General features: G+C 46.9%; 1 protein-coding gene across 3 annotated transcripts; it reads left to right on the forward strand.

The window, feature by feature from the left end:
* Positions 1–6111: 6111 nt before the first annotated feature.
* On the forward strand, positions 6112–21635 carry LOC144112678 (uncharacterized). 3 transcript variants are annotated; one of them, XR_013310379.1, is made up of 8 exons: positions 6112–6333; positions 8093–8147; positions 8979–9197; positions 10956–11010; positions 15584–15815; positions 18339–18788; positions 20822–20889; positions 21571–21635. XR_013310379.1 is itself a non-coding variant. In XM_077645497.1 (6 exons), the coding sequence occupies exons 4-6, from the start codon at positions 10975–10977 to the stop codon at positions 18764–18766; spliced, it is 696 nt and encodes a 231-aa protein (XP_077501623.1). In that variant the 5' UTR covers positions 6113–6333; positions 8093–8147; positions 8979–9197; positions 10956–10974; the 3' UTR covers positions 18767–20799. The 3 variants fall into 3 exon arrangements, 1 of the variants encoding a protein (XP_077501623.1); XR_013310380.1 differs by lacking the exon at positions 21571–21635 and having other exon boundaries at positions 18339–18851; XM_077645497.1 differs by lacking the exons at positions 20822–20889; positions 21571–21635 and having other exon boundaries at positions 6113–6333; positions 18339–20799.
* The last annotated feature ends 5 nt before the right edge of the window (positions 21636–21640 follow it).

Below are 21640 nucleotides of genomic sequence, written 5' to 3' on the forward strand. Positions count from 1 at the left end.
TTCCAGGTAGCACCTGAGTGGAATTGACGAATTCAGGTTGATTTGTGAACAACAAATCTAGGATGTGATCCCCACGTGTCGGTTCCAGAACCGTTTGACGCAATGCATAAAGTTCAACCAAGTTGGCAGGAGCGACTCGTAAAGGACTGGAAGTGAGGTTGATGAGTCCAGTTAATGCTAGGCAGATTGAAATCACCTCCGATCACCATAAAATCTGTTTGAATTGCGTCAACTGTCCCCGCCAGCTGCGCAAACACATCAACTGATGAATCAGGCGGGCGGTAGAACGAACACACAGTTATAACTTTGTTGTTATTAAGCACCAGTTTACACCATACAGCTTCACATTCATCGGCAACATTTATTTGGTAAGAAGAAATTGTAGCATCCACAAGAATAAATACACCTCCTCCATGCAAGTGTCTGTCATTTCTATAACATTTAAAGCGATCTGGGAATAATTCATGATCTGCAATTTCATTTGCTAACCATGATTCAGTGCCGAGAATAACGGACGGCTTCACCATATCAACTAGAGCTGCAAATTCATCAACCTTGTTTTTAATGGACAGTTAATTACAAGAAAGGAAATAAGCGTTGCATTACGCCGACACCGTCACTCAACCGGTACTACCTCTTTTGTAGCACTGGCCTTATCACCTACTATCGGTACGACCTCATTTGTATTATCATCAAACAAGTACTTCTCGCCGTTTATAATAAGAGTGTCATACCTGAGGCTGATCTTGTCGCCACTTTGTTCTCGTGATTTTGCGAACTGCCATAGAAACTTTCTCTTTCTACGTACTTCCTCAGAAAAGTCCTCTGAAATACTGACATCACTTCCTTTTAATTTATAAGCCCTCTTTAAAACCTTCTGCTTGTCAGCGTATGAGGCGAAAGTCGCTTTTAAAGGACGGTTGCTACCAGACTTGAATCTGCCTAACCTGTGAGCAATTTCCAGTTTTACGGATTGAACGCCTAATTTCAAATTACATCAGTTACGCATTCTACTGAGTCCTCATTTGACTCGTTTGGTTTTGTATCCTCGACACCAAAGAAAAGCAAATTGCAACGCCTCCTCTGGTTCTCCAGATGCTCAACCTTTGCTATTACTGAACTCAACATCCGCTGCTGATCTTCAAATCGTTTTTTCCATTCACCATTTGCACAGTTCATTTCATCAAGGCTCGCTATTCTTGACTCTATCGATGCACTACGGCTGCTGAGATCATGCATGGCTCTCTTACTTTCAACTTGGGTCAGTTCTATTGCACTCAACTTGGCCTTGATCGTATCTTGGCCATCTAGGAGCATCTGCAGAGTTTCTGCGGTAGACGGACCTGGGTTAGGCTCAACATCACCACATAGAAGTAGCAGCAACAGATAAAAGGAAATACAACGCAATAACCGAAAACGACGAAGTGAGTAACCTCTCGGTTGCGAGTGAGTTCTGAGACAAGCAAATAACACATGGGGTGGAACCGGCAAAACGAAATGCGCGCGAAAACAGTGCAAGTTTGTGTTACTAACCTGCAAAAGCAACAGGAAAAACGTGAGCGGCAGTGCTTCAGCCATGCCGGTTCCACGTTCCCCTGGTTGACTGCCAGATCCCGGTATTTGTAGGCTGTCGATAAGGCAATCACTGCACCAGTGTTCATAGACCGGTACGGCACATCTGCCGAAGTCAGCGGCGACGCACGTCGAATCTTCCCTGGCAGCAGCAGACGATGTTGCGTTCCTTGATCCGTCGGCGCATATCCCAGACGAAAAGGGTGAACTCGTAGGAGATGAACACGAAACGGCGCAACCGCAACATTCCTTCAAAGCGGAGACGCCATGTGTCTGCAAAAGCAACAGGAAAAACGTGAGCGGCAGTGCTTCAGCCATGCCGGTTCCACGCCCCCGACCAGGCGCCGTCCGCGTCTGTTTGTTCTTCGCGTCAAGGCAGGCACGCACATACACGCAGCTTTAACTGCACAAGCTCCTTCTCCTTCTTGCGCCGGGCGTGTGACCCCATTGGTCGAGCGCGGAAACCACCTTCTAGAACAATCTAGGTCATTCGCGGCACGCTGAGTCATCGGTGCCGGAGCGAAGGGGGGGGGGTATCCTTTGGCGCGAAAGGTTACCCCCTTTCCGTCGACAACAAGCAAAAACTTCTCCAACATTCGAGAAGAATCGACGCCGCGCGCGTGTCTATGTTTACTTTGGCGCCCCAACGGCGAGCTGAGTGAAAAGCACCGTGTGCTCCCGGGGGTTCTTCCCCGCTGTTTTTTTGTTTTACTTTACCGCGCGCGGGCGTGATTGCTTAGGCGCAGCGCCGGTTTGTTTCGAGCATGCGCCGAATTTTGTGACAGTAGGCAACGTGGTAAAAAATTAGGGGGACACTTAAGCTATGACTTAAGGGTGTGACGCCAAAGCGTTAATGCTTATTTGCTCCAGTCTTTCGTAATTAAGTCCTCTTTCTAATCACACATACTCATTAGCATACTTAAAGCACACCAGAACACGTGAAACACAAGGAGACAGTCGAAGTCTTTTCTTAACCAAGTAGAACGAAAGTGCCTCTTTGGCCTAGGGATAGCATATCTGACTTGCAACCCATGGGTCATGGCTCTGATTTCCAGTATATTCTAGAAGTTTATTTAAAGCATAATTAATTTACATTCTTACGTGTTATGATGACATTTCATGCGTGCTAAGACCTCAAAGTCAAATATAAATAGGGTTTTTGGTCGTTTTCATTCCAGAGGTGAACGTGTGACGTTCAGTATTCTGTGGACCAATTCTTAATTAGTGCGAAAACGCACGCGGCTTTTCTTCTAAACGTCTGCTCTGCACTGTCGCGTTATCTCTGATTTCCTTTCTTTCTACTTTTGTCTCAGTGCCATTCAAAGTAACTTCATGGTGTACAAACAGCTAGCCATTTGGCAAGTATAGCATAAAATGATGTGCTTATGAAGAGAAGGATATGAAGGATAGCTAACAACAGGCAGTCTCTCCGCCTTAAAGACAGAAATGCGTTCATATTCAGTTTAGAAAGAAAGGAGCGTAACTCTCCGTCCAAAGTCACTTGAAGAGAGAACTCACCTTTTGGGGCTGACTTAGCATCATCATGTTTGACTGGATGGGGTGCGAGAGGCGCTAATCTCAGCTTCGTGGTGTACGGTGATGGAAGGCAGCCTGCGTTTACGTTGCCTGGCGTGTTTGCATACTGCAAGGGTCTTGAATATATCGCACCAGTGGGGTTGGCCTATTAGTTAGCGACTCTCGAATTCTCAAAATCGGCTGGTTGATCCAAGTTGTCGGAATGCTCCACGAGAGCACAGAGAAAGAAATTCTGCATTAGTGCATGTTGGCAGAGGCTTGAAGCTCCCGAGGTTTTAAAATTATGTGTGACAAACCTGCATTTCCTGCTCTTGTAACAGGCGCCCGGCATTTCACTGCTGCCTTTGACATAAGGAACAGTGATGCGGCTTGGTTTGGAGGCCTGTATAGTTTGCTCTCTTTTCAGCTTGCAGTTAAGGCGTCAGACACCCGTAGTCATAAGTTCATGTGGTCATTGCGGCAGAGATCATCCAAGATGCTTTTTTCTCTAGCTTTGGTTCCACTTCTGAGCAGCAATTTTTTAGCTTTCGTCAGCGGGATGAGGCCATGGTTTCTTTGCATGTTGTCGAATATTTTGATCGCAATTTTAGAAATCACCCAGAATAAGTGGGTTTGCTTTAAGCGGAGAATGCCAATTATGGTCCTGTTCACTGCAATTGCCTGTCAAGAAAACAATCTGTTGCTTGCCCCATATCACAGGGTGAACTTTGTGTCTGGTTTGTATAAGTTGTGGAGTTGACTTGGGGAGATGTATACGTTGTCCCCACTCAGTCACGGCTAACACGGTTCAAAGCCGCCCGGACCCCACCCCGTGATCGCGTACGCTACCGAGCGCACACCAACCACGGCGGGCCTTGCTCTGAGGGAACAAAGGAACGACACATTGGCTGACACAAACAGGCATTTATTGCTACAGCAACAATAATGCCAGCTAGCAACAAGATATACTAATGAATAGAGATCGTCCTACTCACCAGCAAGGTTCCGAGCAAATGTTTGCCTGCGCTAGGGCAAGGGGTACTCCGTACCCCTGAATGGGACGAGTACGGGAGCCAGTCTCCCCGCCGCTTCCTCGCCCCACCGGGGAAGAGCGGAGCCGCGAGCAACACGTCCGCTCGCGCTAACGATCCCAGCCGAAGAGCCCCATGCCCCCTCTCCCGCGCGCGGGCTTCAAGCAGTCTCACGCGCAGCGACGCTGGCGCTCTCCTTTGCCAGTTAATGTAACTGACAAGGGAATGTGTTCCTCCTCGAGGTGAGGCTGCTGCTGCACGGTGGCTCGTGGGAAAGCAAACACAGGGGGCTGCAGGGCAGGTCCCCACAAAGTATACAAGAAGGTTTTCTCCTGCAGACTTCTTTAGGATGGCAAGACAGTCATACACGGTATAACATGGGTCGATTCATCAAAAACTTGGGGCTTGTTACTAGATCTTCTTGTCGCATAGGCAGTGGTTGTTTGTGCCCCAGTCGCACTTAACCAGTGAGAGAGTAGCTGTTGCGGTCACTCAGGAGATGCCCTCAACTCGACATGAGAAGCTCAGTGGAATGTGGCCACCAAATGGCAAAGGGGTGCCACTTTGGTGTGCAGCCTTCGGCTGTCGGAACCCAGAGAATTGGCCGGAATCAAAGGTTCACAATCAAAACAAAGCTTTGTACAGTCAAGAGATGGTACCGGCGAATTACTCAGTACTCATAGAAAAAATGAATGCAATGCATGCAGAGAACTAAACTGATGCGACAGTACAAAGAGAAATGTTTCACGAACAGTGATGCAATGCACTGGAGAGGCAGCAAAAGAAACAGTTTGTTCAGCGGGAACTATATCAGCCTGTCAACCAGGGGATCACGATGCAGCCGTCCGGAAAACTGCTGCGTGCTCCCTCGCCAGTTCGTAGCTGGGCGTCAGTGTTGTTTACCTGGAAGTTGTGCGGGAGCGCTTTGGAGTTAAACTTCTCCATCGGCTGGCCACTGCCCCCAGACGTCCATCAACTACAAGGCGCGCCGCGCCTGTAAATCTTCTGTAAATCGGCTTCCGAGCGACGGGAAGATGTCATCACTTAATAGGAGCGTAGCCAGGCATCCATGAGTTTTTCTCCACAGTTATGGGTCCTTCTGCGGCATCAGGAACCCAGTTTTCGTTTGCGCCGCTCCAACTTATGAATGTGTACCGAATTTCCGGTGATACCTCCATCGTCTGCTTCGCAGCGGCCACCTATATTGCCTCTCACATCGCGGCGCGGTTGCAGCGGCTTGCCTGAAAAATTCTTTCTTAACGCAGAAGTTGGTCATCTACGCTGAGTCACTCCCTTTCGGCAAGTCGGTCATCCGCTTTGAGCCCTATCCTTGCTGCGCTCTCTCCTAGAGGTGCTCAAATGGTGCCAAACAGGGCGACAACGTCAAACGAGACCAATGCCTCATCTGAGCTAACTTTGTGTGTACTAATGCTCTGCCTAACATTGCACCAAGACATGACAATTTCCCACCATGGTACAGCCTCCCTGCAGTACGTGACTTCACATTTACACAAAAAAGCAGAAGCTAAAGGAGTACATGCTGCAAGAATTCTTGGCACTGCAAGAAAAATATGAAACGAAACAATATTATACTGATGGCTCAAAAACAAGAATGCATTTCGGAAGTGCAGTAGTTCAAGGCAAAAGTAAGCTCTCTACTAGCGCTGTTCATTTTATAAAGGGGGTTGTGGTGAAGGACAGGTTACTCGCTTTTACTCCTTTCTCTTTTAGTGTGTACCGTTGATGCAGCATTTCAGTTTATGCACTCTGCCACATCCGTCCTTTTGACCAGGCCGGATTTGTGAGACGCTGTTTAAATGCGCGCCCTGTCGCCCCATTCGAAATCCTTCCATGGTGATAAATAAGGTGGGCTCTCTCGATAGAGAGAAGGCGCGCAATGCTTGGCTGCTTTTCGCTTGCGAGGAGACACTTTCGCTAAGCCTCGAAATGAACCCTAACCGCGGCATCGCCGGGCGTGGCCGGACAGCTTCTTCAGAGCCCGCCAAGCGTTCCTGCCGCACCCGCACCATGTCCAGCCACGGCGACACGTGCACCATGCCCCAGCTACATCCGGGTCCCCTGGCCGAGCTGCTCCCTGCTGGCACCATCGTCCGCAGGCCTCCGGGCAGGGCAAGCTGGTGCAACTGGTGGCGCAGGCGATCCATGAAAGCCCGATAAAGGCGCTGCGTGTACGGCACGTGTACGAGGCGTTGAAGTAAGTTCCTCGCTTTCTTTTTTCGGGGGAGGGTGTTGTGGAGACCCCCTGCTATATTGCGACCAGCGGCTGCAGTAACGTTACTTGTGATTCAGGAAGAGCCGGCTTGACCTCCTGGTGTATACAAGTCCATGGTCGACAGTGGTTGGGCAGATGGTTCTTGATAATCACGAAGTGAACAACGGACGGGAAAGCGTTACGGTGCTTGCCAATGTTTCGACAAAAGGACTTGCCTTCGTCTGGGGAAGACAAGTCTTCTTGTCGAAACGTTGGCAAGCACCCAGAGCCTTTGTCCTCCACCGTTCACTTTATGATAGGCGTATACCACAGCATAAAGGACCGTGTCATGAGCAATCGTCTTGTTCTCTATTTGGTAATAATGAACGGTGTGTGGTCTTGCCTAACCTTTTTGTCTTAGCTCTCGCTTTAAAGCGTCTTTAGCGTAGCCAGCGTGAAATGTAAGCTCAAGCAAGCTTTGGGTTCGGAAGCCCAAGTGCTTGGCTAGCCTTCTCTTCATGCACAGACATAAAATAACCGAGAAAAAGTATTTCATAGGTACGAGGATATCGGCATTAGCTGTATTATCGTCTAAGACCCCGTTAAATGATAGCGCGCCAACCCACGTTATGGAGCCGAGTATCTCATGCTACACAAAGTTGAAACTACTGCCTTAAGACTCTAAAGAAAAGGGAGTGAAAATAGAGGGGACACTTTATCGCGCAACAAATTTTTGTCCTCTAGGGCACTCCCATTTGCAAAAAGATTGGTGCGGTAAAAAACCGCTTACTCCCTTCTTACTTTCATATAGGCGTATTAATGTGTAGAGTGTGTAAAACCTAACTCTCGTCTTTAGTAGCAGCGCGAAGCATATGTAGAGAAAGTCAAAATGTGATTAGCTGCAATCAACGCTTCAGGTTTTGGTCTTTGTATGCGAGGCGCAGTTGCAGCGAGTCCTGACCTCCTGACCACAGGGAATTCCCTCGTAGGCGGGATGCACAGGGTTTGAATCCCGGTACCAGCGAGGGCTCAAGCGGTTTTCTACTGACTACGGCTCTCGCATGGGTGGAGCATTTGGATAACGTAGCAGACATGTCCGCTTATGTTCGCGCTGGTTGGTCGGAGCCCCAAATACGCATCTAGCTTCTGTGTGACCATGGATCTGACCTGCCTTTCCTGTCATGCCATTTGGGCTGAAAGCGCGTGTCGCGTACACACGAAGAGACGATCATTAGCTGATACTGAAAGCTCTATTTTAATGAACTTATTCCAGTTACATGACTATGGCCGCTACCGTGACTGCTTGCTGCACGGTCACTTGGCTTATGAGAACCTGGCACATTTGCAAGCACCACACTCTGGTCATAGTTGCCAGCACTAGACTACACTGCAAACACCACACCGCTTTTGCCGTCAAGTAAATAACCGTAATCTAAGCGTGAATATGACAAAAATTGTCCTGTAGGGTTAAATACTGAGGGATTTCTAAAACGCGGAACCAACGGCTGTGTTTGACTGAAACGGTTTGGGAACATCTACGCAACTAGCGAGATGCGAGGCAGCGATGACACCGTCTGTCTCTTTTATCAGAAAAAAAGACATAGCCAGTGTACGCCACGCTCAGTGTGCGCCAGCTTCGGAGTATAGAGGCATGCTCGAGTGTGTGTATTGTCATTGAGAAACTGCAGTCTCCGGTCGAATGTTCCTGTGAGTGTCTTTGACGGTGTTCTCGCTCTTTTTTGTTTGTTCCCCCAATTTGCAGGAAGAGATATCCATATTTCATGTTTATGGATAAGAAGGAGCTGACTACTTGGGAGGTAAGCAAAGCTCCGAGACTGATTCAAAGATCTTCACTGATATGTGGTGTTCCAATTGGGCACTTAAACTCCCTTGGACTTCCTGGGTACATTTGAGACGTCCTCCAGACATTCAGTGGAGTTTTAGTGCCCATTGGATTTTCCAGAATATTTCAGTTGAGAGAGCGGAGAGCTGTCACTCTCCTTGGGAGATAGTACTTGGCGAAAAAAAAAACAACATCAGGGTAAGAAAAGGAAAAGTGCACAAACACAGAAATAACAATACCATTAGATATATACCATTACATTTTAAGTATGACGTGAAGAACGGTGCTTTGTAGATAGCTAAGCGAAAAGCTTAACGCTTGGTTTGTGTACAGGTACGAGCCGTAAGAAATTCGCAGCAAATTCCCACTCAATGATCACAACGTGCGGTACCTCTTGGCACTGAGCTTGAAAAGAATATTAAAGGGACACTGGGAGCCACTTGGCGCATTTTGGGTTCTTAGTGACAATAGTTTATTTGCTTCTTTGTCGCTATACTGAAGTTTGTTGGAGCAAATGCAGCACATGACGCATTGAGATAAGTGGATTAAAGAATGAAACTTTTTTTTTTGCCAATCTATTCGAACTGTTAATGGCAGTGATAAACAAAACTTCACGATCGCCTGCTAGATGTGAACGAGTGTGTAGCATACAGTCGAGAGACCTCGAAAACAAAAAGTGCTGACGTCGTTTGAAAAATGGCCGATGTCGGCGACATCTGAATTTCACTTTTTATCTTTCTTATCTAACAAAGACTCCTTTTTCAGTTAAACCAGCCTATTTTTCAATAGAATGGGGTTTTTTCAGAGCCCGCCAAGCGTTCCCGCCGCACCCGCACCATGTCCAGCCACGGCGACACGTGCACCATGCCCCAGCTACATCCGGGTCCCCTGGCCGAGCTGCTCCCTGCTGGCACCATCGTCCGCAGGCCTCCGGGCAGGGCAAGCTGGTGCAACTGGTGGCGCAGGCGATCCATGAAAGCCCGATAAAGGCGCTGCGTGTACGGCACGTGTACGAGGCGTTGAAGTAAGTTCCTCGCTTTCTTTTTTCGGGGGAGGGTGTTGTGGAGACCCCCTGCTATATTGCGACCAGCGGCTGCAGTAACGTTACTTGTGATTCAGGAAGAGCCGGCTTGACCTCCTGGTGTATACAAGTCCATGGTCGACAGTGGTTGGGCAGATGGTTCTTGATAATCACGAAGTGAACAACGGACGGGAAAGCGTTACGGTGCTTGCCAATGTTTCGACAAAAGGACTTGCCTTCGTCTGGGTGAAGACAAGTCTTCTTGTCGAAACGTTGGCAAGCACCCAGAGCCTTTGTCCTCCACCGTTCACTTTATGATAGGCGTATACCACAGCATAAAGGACCGTGTCATGAGCAATCGTCTTGTTCTCTATTTGGTAATAATGAACGGTGTGTGGTCTTGCCTAACCTTTTTGTCTTAGCTCTCGCTTTAAAGCGTCTTTAGCGTAGCCAGCGTGAAATGTAAGCTCAAGCAAGCTTTGGGTTCGGAAGCCCAAGTGCTTGGCTAGCCTTCTCTTCATGCACAGACATAAAATAACCGAGAAAAAGTATTTCATAGGTACGAGGATATCGGCATTAGCTGTATTATCGTCTAAGACCCCGTTAAATGATAGCGCGCCAACCCACGTTATGGAGCCGAGTATCTCATGCTACACAAAGTTGAAACTACTGCCTTAAGACTCTAAATTAAAGGGAGTGAAAATGGAGGGGACACTTTATCGCGCAACAAATTTTTGTCCTCTAGGGCACTCCCATTTGCAAAAAGATTGGTGCGGTAAAAAACCGCTTACTCCCTTCTTACTTTCATATAGGCGTATTAATGTGTAGAGTGTAAAACCTAACTCTCGTCTTTAGTAGCAGCGCGAAGCATATGTAGAGAAAGTCAAAATGTGATTAGCTGCAATCAACGCTTCAGGTTTTGGTCTTTGTATGCGAGGCGCAGTTGCAGCGAGTCCTGACCTCCTGACCACAGGGAATTCCCTCGTAGGCGGGATGCACAGGGTTTGAATCCCGGTACCAGCGAGGGCTCAAGCGGTTTTCTACTGACTACGGCTCTCGCATGGGTGGAGCATTTGGATAACGTAGCAGACATGTCCGCTTATGTTCGCGCTGGTTGGTCGGAGCCCCAAATACGCATCTAGCTTCTGTGTGACCATGGATCTGACCTGCCTTTCCTGTCATGCCATTTGGGCTGAAAGCGCGTGTCGCGTACACACGAAGAGACGATCATTAGCTGATACTGAAAGCTCTATTTTAATGAACTTATTCCAGTTACATGACTATGGCCGCTACCGTGACTGCTTGCTGCACGGTCACTTGGCTTATGAGAACCTGGCCCATTTGCAAGCACCACACTCTGGTCATAGTTGCCAGCACTAGACTACACTGCAAACACCACACCGCTTTTGCCGTCGAGTAAATAACCGTAATCTAAGCGTGAATATGACAAAAGTTGTCCTGTAGGGTTAAATACTGAGGGATTTCTAAAACGCGGAACCAACGGCTGTGTTTGACTGAAACGGTTTGGGAACATCTACGCAACTAGCGAGATGCAAGGCAGCGATGACACCGTCTGTCTCTTTTATCAGAAAAAAAGACATAGCCAGTGTACGCCACGCTCAGTGTGCGCCAGCTTCGGAGTATAGAGGCATGCTCGAGTGTGTGTATTGTCATTGAGAAACTGCAGTCTCCGGTCGAATGTTCCTGTGAGTGTCTTTGACGGTGTTCTCGCTCTTTTTTGTTTGTTCCCCCAATTTGCAGGAAGAGATATCCATATTTCATGTTTATGGATAAGAAGGAGCTGACTACTTGGGAGGTAAGCAAAGCTCCGAGACTGATTCAAAGATCTTCACTGATATGTGGTGTTCCAATTGGGCACTTAAACTCCCTTGGACTTCCTGGGTACATTTGAGACGTCCTCCAGACATTCAGTGGAGTTTTAGTGCCCATTGGATTTTCCAGAATATTTCAGTTGAGAGAGCGGAGAGCTGTCACTCTCCTTGTGAGATAGTACTTTGCGAAAAAAAAAACAACATCAGGGTAAGAAAAGGAAAAGTGCACAAACACAGAAATAACAATACCATTAGATATATACCATTACATTTTAAGTATGACGTGAAGAACGGTGCTTTGTAGATAGCTAAGCGAAAAGCTTAACGCTTGGTTTGTGTACAGGTACGAGCCGTAAGAAATTCGCAGCAAATTCCCACTCAATGATCACAACGTGCGGTACCTCTTGGCACTGAGCTTGAAAAGAATATTAAAGGGACACTGGGAGCCACTTGGCGCATTTTGGGTTCTTAGTGACAATAGTTTATTTGCTTCTTTGTCGCTATACTGAAGTTTGTTGGAGCAAATGCAGCACATGACGCATTGAGATAAGTGGATTAAAGAATGAAACTTTTTTTTTCGCCAATCTATTCGAACTGTTAATGGCAGTGATAAACAAAACTTCACGATCGCCTGCTAGATGTGAACGAGTGTGTAGCATACAGACGAGAGACCTCGAAAACAAAAAGTGCTGACGTCGTTTGAAAAATGGCCGATGTCGGCGACATCTGAATTTCACTTTTTATCTTTCTTATCTAACGAAGACTCCTTTTCCAGTTAAAGCAGCCTATTTTTCAATAGAATGGGGCTTTTTATAGGTACAGATCATCTTAGTTCGTTCATTGATTACACGACCAATGAATAGCTGCGTGTCATACTGCTGGTACAGTCGCGAGTAAAAAAGATTAGTACAGTGCGCTGAAAAGGAAAATGGTCGAGCCGGTACTCGAAGCGCTGAACTTAGGTCGTGAGCCAGGCGCGCTACCTTTGGACCAGTAAGAAAAATTCGTCCGACTTGGTTTAAGGGGGGCCTTGTGTGTCTTGAGGTAAATCAGGAATTTAAAAAACTGCAATAAAACAAGTAATACCCCTGTCACATGGGCACTTTCGATCCTCATTGAGCTCGATCTGCATCGAGATTTTTGAGCACGCTCGAAACATCCGGTGCTACACGGGCATTTTCAATGCTCATTGAGAAGTTTCCCTCATGTGTGTTAGGTGGCGCCAAATGTTCCGCCGACAGCCATAACAAGGCGATGTCTGGCAACACTGTGCAGTCGGGGGCAGCGGCAGCCAAATCCGTAGCCAAATCGGTACATTGCGTATCTGCGCCAGGTTTTTGGTTTTTGTGGCGCACCTCTGCTGCTGTGCAATGCAACCCAAGGGCCTGCAACGCCTCCGCGATTTCTGCATAGACTGCGGCGTTTCTCTTCTGGCGCCGCAAATCATTTAGGCGGTCCTGCCAGCAGTCGATGAGAGCGGCTGTCTCGCGCTCGCTCCACAGTTTCCGCGCCGCCGAGCAGGAGGACGCCATCTTTGTTTGCACTGACGGCGAAGCTTAGAGCGTGGTGTAGAGATTATTTCCAAATGTTTGCATATAAGCAGGCATAGTACCTGAAAAATGTTCTGTATTACATTTTAATCAATCACAACAACAATTGTGGTTTGGTTTTGTTAACTTGTGTTTATTTTTATAGCTTCATGAGAGCGAGAGTTCTCGATTGTGCTTGGAACCTCAAGCACTGTTGAGGAATCGGCATCGAGTCAAGCAGGATCGAGCTCGATTGCGCTTGAAAGTGGCCGTGTGACAACCGTCGATCTGCATTGAGTTCGATGAGCATTGACTCAATGAGGATCGAAAGTGCCCGTGTGACAGGGGTATAAGGCTACAGCTTCACCATTGCTAAGCCCAAAATATTGCGCGAGAGCAGTTTCCTGAAGGTGGACACCACGGCCACATACCTCAAAGCACAATAGAGGTATCCACTGACTCAGGGAGCCAGTTACACATGCTACTGAAGAGGGTTCACACACGTAGACTGAGGAGACACATCCAGAGAATTAAAAAAATGATATAAGGAACAGTGACAGTATTTTTCGAAGTGAAATGCAAAAAGCCCCATATAGCAGAGCTGTGTCCCCGAATTTTTTTTTTTCTTGCAGTGGGCTTAGATTAGCTGATGATGATGGTTGACCTCTGGATATTATACAAATATCTACACTACCTTGTAGGAAAAGATCAAAACACGTGACCTTATGCTGCTCTTGCAGAAGACTTCCGGCAAAATTGAGCTATCGCGTACCCTTCAAGAGAGCAATGTCGAGCATGACGGCAGGCCTCTCTTGCGGACCATGAGTCCACTGCTCCGCTCACACTGTGCAGTCTCCTTCCTCTGTTCAGAATGCACAGAGCCGTTTGAAACGCGTGGTGATTTGGATTGCTTGTTTGATTTTTGTGGACTTGACTGTCGTCCCCTTGGCTGTCGTAGTTTCCGCAGAGTCCACAGACGTCACATAACGCAAAACACTACTGCGCACAGACAGCCTCCGCCTCCTAACATCCACCCAGAAAGCTACGCAGTTGTTATACAGTATGGTTTGGTTTTATGGTTTATGGGGGTTTAACGTCCCAAAGCGACTCAGGCTATGAGAGACGCCGTATTGAAGGGCTCCGAAAATTTCGACCACCTGGGGTTCTTTAATGTGCACTGACATTGCACAGCACACTGTTATACAGGATGGTTCGCCTAAGCCATTACACTATATTTTTTCAATATGCTTTTTGAGTCAGAAGAGTATCTCGCCTTAGTAATGTCAGCGTTGTAGTACCCTAGAATACAGCTAAGACGTGCTAACTATTAGCCTGGTTAACTAATACTGTCACGTTGGCTCTTTGCATAGGTAAACAGCCTTGCAAGTAGATCAAGGACTAAGCCCGAAGAATTAGGCACCGCAGCGGTCTGCAAGAGCGGCCGAGAAGAGAGCACGAGCCGCGCACTTCTTTTCCTCAGTAGATATGGCACATACTCACACGGCGGGGGGATTGGCCAAGGTGTAGTGGCATAAACAAAGAAATTTCCTTAGGAGATTACGACAAAATTTTACCACCAAGCATGAATTTTGAAAAATTTATCAATAAAAATGACAGAAGAATATTTAAAGTTAAATAACAGACAGAATTCTGGTGAAAACAGAAGAGCTCGAAGCATATTAAAAGAATCTCCGAAATCCTCGTTGTCCCCCTCAGCGCTGGTGGCAATATTGAATGTTTACTTGTTTAAGAGTCGCAGTTCGGCTTGTTAATTATTGCAAAGTGTGTAGCCCACCGTAAGTAATATGATTATCAGTTTCTAGAATTATGAAAGCGCTGTTACTCTCGGCTCTGCCTCCCCAACTAATGTTGGCTACATTGCGTGAAATACATGCGCTTTTGAGAAGCTTGCAGGCAAAACAACCTGTCTAGTGCACGTAACACTTCGAAAGAGCTAAAATTTTTTAGGCCACAGTGGCGATGGTAGCCGTTTTTTCATTATTCTTAAAACTGATATGGATATTACGGTGGACTACACGCCTTTGAATTAATGAGCCTAACAGCAACAGTCAATATGTTAACCATTCAATACTAGTTAACCATTCGGCTAGTTAGCACGTCTTAGCTGTATTCTGACGTACTGCATCGCTGACAATGTTATGCCAAAAAAATCTTTCTAACTCAAAAAGCCTATATTAAAAACGGTGTAGAATGTTAGGTGAAAATGTGCACAACAAAAGTGACGCAGTAGACGTATGTGCAGTTACAACAGTATTGCATCCGTACACGAGAACGTCACCACGTGGACTAATTGATATACCTACTCTATTGGTCCGCGTAGCATGGTAGTCTACACCGTTGTATATAAAATTGGGAACTTTGAGCTGTAGCGGAGAAGTTTTGTAAATACGCCGCCAGTGGACGCTGACTGTCAATTGTTCCAAGATTTATTGTACAGGCTCCTACATTTGGGCGTTTGTTTTCCCTGCACCGCTCACAACTGTATTGGCTAAGCACGATCACCTGATTGAAAAGCATCCATGTGACAGCCCATTCGTGCAGCTAGTGTTCTGGTGCTTTGCGGCATTTTATTTTGACCGAGTGCTCATGGTCCGTGAAAAGAATTTTTCTTGTCAATAAAGCGCAATTCCATCACAAGTGTTTGCTATTTCTTGAAAGAAATTGTGATTTGTGGTGTTTGCAAGAGATGGCGCCACCCATCCACTTGGCTAGTATTTAGTTCGTATCTCATCTAGACGGGCCTTGGTGCAGCCGACGCAATGCTAGCAAGCTTCATTGTTCAGCGAAACAGTAATCTGTTTAGACTAAAGCAAGTTCGACAGCCAGAATCAAGCGGATAGAAAGTGCACTTGCTCTAACCACTGTACCAAGTCCGCCTCCTGCCTGAGGGTTTGAGGGTTTCCCTGATGGATTCGATGCTTGGGAAAGAAAATATGTTTGACCTACGTGCAAAGTCTAGGAACCTATACATTAACTCCACCTGTTCCTACTTGTTCCTGTTCTGCAGGGTTCGGAGTCAAGGCCTAGCAGCAGGCTGTCATCATCCAGCCAGTCTTTGTTGGTGCATACTCCATTGCCATCGTTCATTGGCAGTCCGGGAAGGCAGCTGGGTCACATGGAGCCGCAGCTGCATCCTCTGGTGGAATGGGAGCTGAAAACAGAACGCTTCGCCACACCACCTTCACCTTCGATTTACCTGAATATGGAGCAGGAGAGGAAGCCGAAACCGGTGTATTCATGTGAGTGTCCGTGATGGGAGTTACCCTCCTGAACTTAAAATCTATGCACGATTACGTCTGTACGGGAGTAAAAAAGAAGTAAGCTGTCCTCTAAGGCTCTCCCTTTACAAAAGAGAGTGCGTTGAGGGCAACTTATTGTTTTTTTAATCATTTCGTATTTAGAGTGATAGCCGAAGAAACCCATCATGTTCGTTGAGTGGCTTTGGCGTTCCGCTTCTCATCCCAAGGTAACGGGAAAAAATCCCTTCCACGACGCGTCCTCATGCTGGTGGAGGTGAGATGCAACAACAATCGAAAGCATCTGATGTGTTTTGCAATTTATGTGCGCCTTAAAGAATCCGAGGTTGTCTAAAAAAATTCGTCGCCGTCAACTACGGCATCCCCTCCCTCATAGCCCGTGTGTCTATGAGGCGCGTTAAGCTCTGCATGCTGCAAGCGAATCGGCGCCACAATTATTTCGGCCGGCTCTATACCGGATGTTCCAAAAATTTTCAAAAATTGGTTTGTGGAGGAAAAATATGCCTTTTGTGGCATAGTAATACCAGTGTTGGCGGCACCAGAAAATCTGGGAGTCGTCTTAAGTAGTAAGGTGGTTAAATAAATTTTATAATGAACTTTTTAACTATCAGAGTTAGGAGCCCAATTGCAATTTGAGATCTGTAACCGGTCATTAGTTATAGCCATTTCAGTTTTTGGAATTCATACAGTACTATTAGCCTTGGTGCTGTGGCTCGAAAATGGTTTGCTTTTTCGACTAGTTACGTGCACTGGAGAAGGTGCACTGAAAAACGTCTATGACGTTTTTTGCATACATCCAATATATGTTTTTTTACAAGCAGAGATGTATTAGCGGAGACGTGTAACAGTTTACCGAAGCCTCCTGCGCAAGCGCAGTGGCACCTCCTGGCCGCATGACAGTTACTACGCTACAAGCATCCGGTAAACCTGTATACGTCCCCGCTAATACGTATACGGCACACGAAAAATGTCTATTCTCGAGACGGCCCGCAGCGCAGTCAACTTATATGGACACGCCGATTATGCATACCATGCGCCGCTGCTGCACCAAAGGCTGTGCCATCGGCCAAAGACTTCCAGTAGTTCTTGCAAGAACGATCGCGACTTGTGTGGTACACACTGTGTAATAGCGTGAGTGACGAGGGCCTCTCTCCTATCTATTCTATATATACATATAGCGGTCGATCATATTCTGCGGGTTTCTCTATCATCTGATTGATAGTGTGAATATGTTCTACAGTTGAGTATCCTTTACAAAAGCCTGCCTGATCTATAGGCTGGTTGAAGTGCAAGGTTGTCCGGATTCTATTTGCGATTACCTTAGTAAATACATTGCAGGCAACGGAGAGTAAGCTGATAGGTCTGTAATTTTTCAAGTCCTTGGCATCTCCTTTCTTATCACATAAGATAATGTTATCGCTTTTGCAAACTTCTGGTACGCTCGAGGTCATAAGGAATTGCGTATACAGAGTGACTAGTTTTTCTACCACAATCTTCCCTCCGTTCTTTTGGCCTGTTATAGAGGTGTGCGCTGATCTGCATTACTGAGGTGGCGTGTGTCACGACTTTTGGCGGCGGCATAGGTTCGCATATGCGCAGGTTAAGCATAGGCACCCAAGTACAGAGAAGGGTCATTTGACTTTAGTTGAGATCGGTTGCCAAGATGCAAGTACTGCGAAAGAACTTTAAACATTTTTGCCTCCTTGTAGCTTCTTCTGGCTCCTTCTGCCATCAAGCACAAGGAGCGCCATAAGCAACTGATGCCGTATAAAGGAAAACTGGCAGAAGTAACTCAAGATTACCTCTGTAAAGCGTGAGCTTTGGTCCAAAGTAAAAACTTGAGATAGGACTTAAGACTACTGCAGTGCTTTGAATGCGTAAGCATTTGTCTATAATTGTGGGTTACTATAGTTGACTTTTTGTTTCCTATTTAGTAACGAGTACAAATACCTCAAATACCTTTATGTTGAAGATTTCTACGGTAAATGTCTTTAGGTTGAAAGACTTTAGAGTGAAACCCTTCGGATCAAAAGCATTTAGGCTAAAAGCCTTTCTCCTACTGGCCATCACCGTATTGGCCATTGGTCCCTATGTATACAATGGATCCTCTGTTGACTCTGTTATGGTTGCTATGCAGGTGTGCTGATGTCATCATTGAGGTTTTTGGGGCCATTTCATATGGGCAACAACTCCGGGTTTCATTGCCGATGAGTAGTATAATGCTCTCGCATTAATATTTCGGTTCATTCTGTTCTAAAGGTAATTTTGTAAAGAACAGATTGCGGAAGCGCACCTCGTCAGGCGATGAACTCCATTTGTTGTCACGTTTCTTTTTTTTTTAGTTTTTACCGCTACCGCTCCAACCGCTGCTTACGACGCAGCAGAGCGGGAGGCTTCGTTCTCGTCATTGCGTTCTCATGCAAATTTTTAACAGCTATTCCAGTTAATTGTGTTTGATCTACACCGCTCAATTTACCACCTCTCCCTTGGTGTGATGCATCCCAGGGTCCAGAGGCTGTTACGACCTCTACGGACATCAGAGCCAGGGCTACTCGGACGAGGTCAGCACGGCCGCGGACACACAGCTGTTGAACGAACCGCTGCCATCGCTGCCTTATCTTTGCTCGCCGCGACTTACGCACGACACGCCGGTGGAACCGACCAGCAGGAGCTACGGCCATCCTTCACCACACCAGGAGCCGCAGCTGCCTCTTACACTGGAACAGCATTCTCGACCGGAACTCTCTTTTGCTCGTCAGCAAATTCAGCCAGAGCAAGAGGCAATGATGCCTAGGCAGCAGTTCCTTCCGCGACCGGAACTGTCAAATTCGCGAGAGGGAACCCTGCCGCATCCGGAGCTGCCTCTGCCCCCGCAGTTCCCGTGGCCACCGCAAGGGCCCTCACTGCCACGAGGGCCCACTTTGCCCCCTTGACAAGAAGAGACCAGGCCATGGGGTACGGGAACGGGATTCTGGCCGCGATCTGGGCGGCTACAATTACCGGGGTGGCCATACGCAGGCGAGCCTGTGTTTGCGGCGATCGCCAACCTGGGGAGGGCGGTTATGATGGACTACGGGACGTGGTACATCCTGGTGTATCCGGTGTTCCCTGAGAACGACGAATGCTCAGCCCGGGCCGTATGGCATTGGGAGGAAGGAATTACCGCGGGCGGCAATGCTCTATGACCAAGCCTGCGGCACCTGCAGTTAGCAGCCAGCACCTGGGCGACGGGCTGGTGCTTTCCCTACTCGGCTTCTTCCTTCATAGGATTGTTTTTAGAGGATGGCTTTCATGGAGTAACTGCAACCAGGGCAGTCATCTTAAGAGTCGGCATTTGTTATGAGAGAGATTTAGCATAGCGGAGACGTCTTAGCGTAGACGTATACTGGCTTACCGGACACCTCCTGCTCACCAGCATTGCCACGGTGGAGCCAGGCAGGGCCACTGTGCATGCGCAGGCGGAGTCTTGTAAGCTGGTATACACCTGCGCTAGTAAGTCTCCGCTAAGCTAAATCTCTCTATTAGCTTTCTATACCACGCAAAAGAGAATGCGGGTGGTTTTTAAATTTTTTTTCTTTCCTAGCACTGGCGGAGACCAGTATTGTGTCCTCGTAGTACAAGATGGAGCGGCGCTTAAAAGGAGTGGCTTTTCAGGTTGCGTGTTTTTAGGACGTTCCCTAACACTTGGTCTCATAATCAGGGTACCAATCTTGCGGTCAGTCCGTGAGTGTCCGCGAAATTCAGGCGAACTATAACGTTTTAGACTCTGAACCCTTGGCGAATTGATGCGCCGTTCAAGAAACTGTGTAGTAGTTTAGGGCATTTTATAGCATCCCGGGGCGAAGCAAAATTTCGATGGTTGTGTCCTATTGCTGCTAGGCAATGGCAGCTTTTACATGTCTTAATTGTTCCTAGTATTTTTTGATGATGCTGCTGTGTGTTTAATTTTTCTTGCCAAGCATCAGGTGAATAATTTCTCTATCTGACCCTTAATGTCGTGTGCCTTATAACTCACTCTGCAGACAGCACCCGGTCGATATATGGCACCTTTCTAAGGTAGAGCTGGCAGTAATCCACTCCGACCGCTAGCTAGGTGCGAGTCCAAAAGTGGTCATCGTTTGCAGTCGGGTGCTGAAATCTGCAATTTTTGGATTCCGGACTCGCTCTATTATTTGGTTCTATGTTGGGTTGTAGCTTAATGACCCCAGCTGATTTTTTTTTTAAGTTTTCATGTTGGATGTTAATATTGTTCGCTGCCATCTTTAATGCAATAGGTGTTTCAGAGAAGGTGATAACTATTTTTTTAAAATAAGGTTTTTGAGGTAACGAGAAGAAATTTGCGGCATAGTAATATGAGTGTTGGCAGAGGTAAAAAAAACAGGCGAATCATCTTAACTAGCTAAGTGATCAACTTAATTAGAATACTTAACTTTTTAAATATTACCAATAGGCACCTCATTGCAATTAGATATATGTTGTCGGCCGTTAGTAATACCCATATCAGTCTTTAGAATTTCGAAACTGCCATTACTCTCGCCACTCTGGCACAACAAAATTCGGCAATTTTTAGGCAGTGTAGCCAAACAATGTCAGGCAGTGTAGCCAAGTCAGGCAGTGTAGCCAAACAATGTGTGTGGAAAAGATTGCGAGTGTTGTATGCCGGTAAGTGTGAAGCGCTGGAGGATGCCGAGCAGTGTTGGTCAGGCACCAGTGTAGTGAAGACAGTCCCGCTTCAGCCAGTGTGCGGTCACTGTGCCACATGCACTAAAGATGGGCTTTCAAAAATTAACATGCGGATTTTGCTGATTTGAGCTTCTAGTTCTTCTAAGCTAATGCTTTGGTCAGCATCGAGGGCAACAATGAGTCACTCAAGAGTGTTCGCGTAAGGCCTTTAGCTTTGTCATGGCATGATTGAAATGTAGCAAACCATGTTTGAGATTTGATGCCATGCTCACTGCCCTGGCCCTCTCCCTACTTTACTTGTTTAGGTGCATCTAGCACGCTGACATCGCCAACAGGCACTGTGCCCTCGGAGAGAGCAGGAGGATTGGGTTGGGTAAGGCATCTTTTCTTAATTTTGGTGCTTTGCAAACAGCGCTGAACTGGGGACGTCAGTGCCACATATCTTTGGTGTAGAACTAAAGAACTCCTTCATGGCATTACAGCTTACCATCCAGCAATGGCAGTATGCATGTTGATTTAATGTTCGCTGCTTGTTTAGTGACGTTCGGCCTGACACATGGTGGTGATGCTAATAATTGCCAAAATGTTCACTTTCATCTGCTTGGTTCTAAAATTCACTCGCATCTGCTGGTAATGCGTGAGGTTTACTGCATGAATGCTGCCACTCCTTCAGGTCGATGCACAAGTTGTTTTTCGCTGTCATTGTTTGGAGGCAGACTTTTTTTCTCTAGTGCAAGATCACTATTCCAATGGGTAAACCCCAAGCAACATTTCTTTTGCCCTGTGTTTACAAACTTTGCCTCACTGCTTTGGAGAGATTATGTCTCGCACTCGTTAGGTTTCGGCCACGTGGATTAGTACAGTCAGTCCTGGATGTAAATCTTAGTTGAAGGAGGCTGGAGGTTAGTTAGAATTAATGCGGTCCTATTTAAGTGTAGCAGAGCTAAATTTTGGTCTTTTATGGCTGGATAAACGAGGAAGGCACGCAGCATTAGCCATTAGCTGTAGCTTTCTCTTGCCGCATGCAAGCTAGACTGTCCCACTTTTTGTGCAGAACCCAGCCAGAACAGAGGTGCCAGGCCGAATTATGGGATGTCTTCTCGGCTGACTGCTCAATTTCCGGA

The sequence above is a fragment of the Amblyomma americanum genome, chromosome 1, assembly GCF_052857255.1.
Source record: "Amblyomma americanum isolate KBUSLIRL-KWMA chromosome 1, ASM5285725v1, whole genome shotgun sequence".
NCBI classification, from domain to species: Eukaryota; Metazoa; Arthropoda; class Arachnida; order Ixodida; family Ixodidae; genus Amblyomma; species Amblyomma americanum.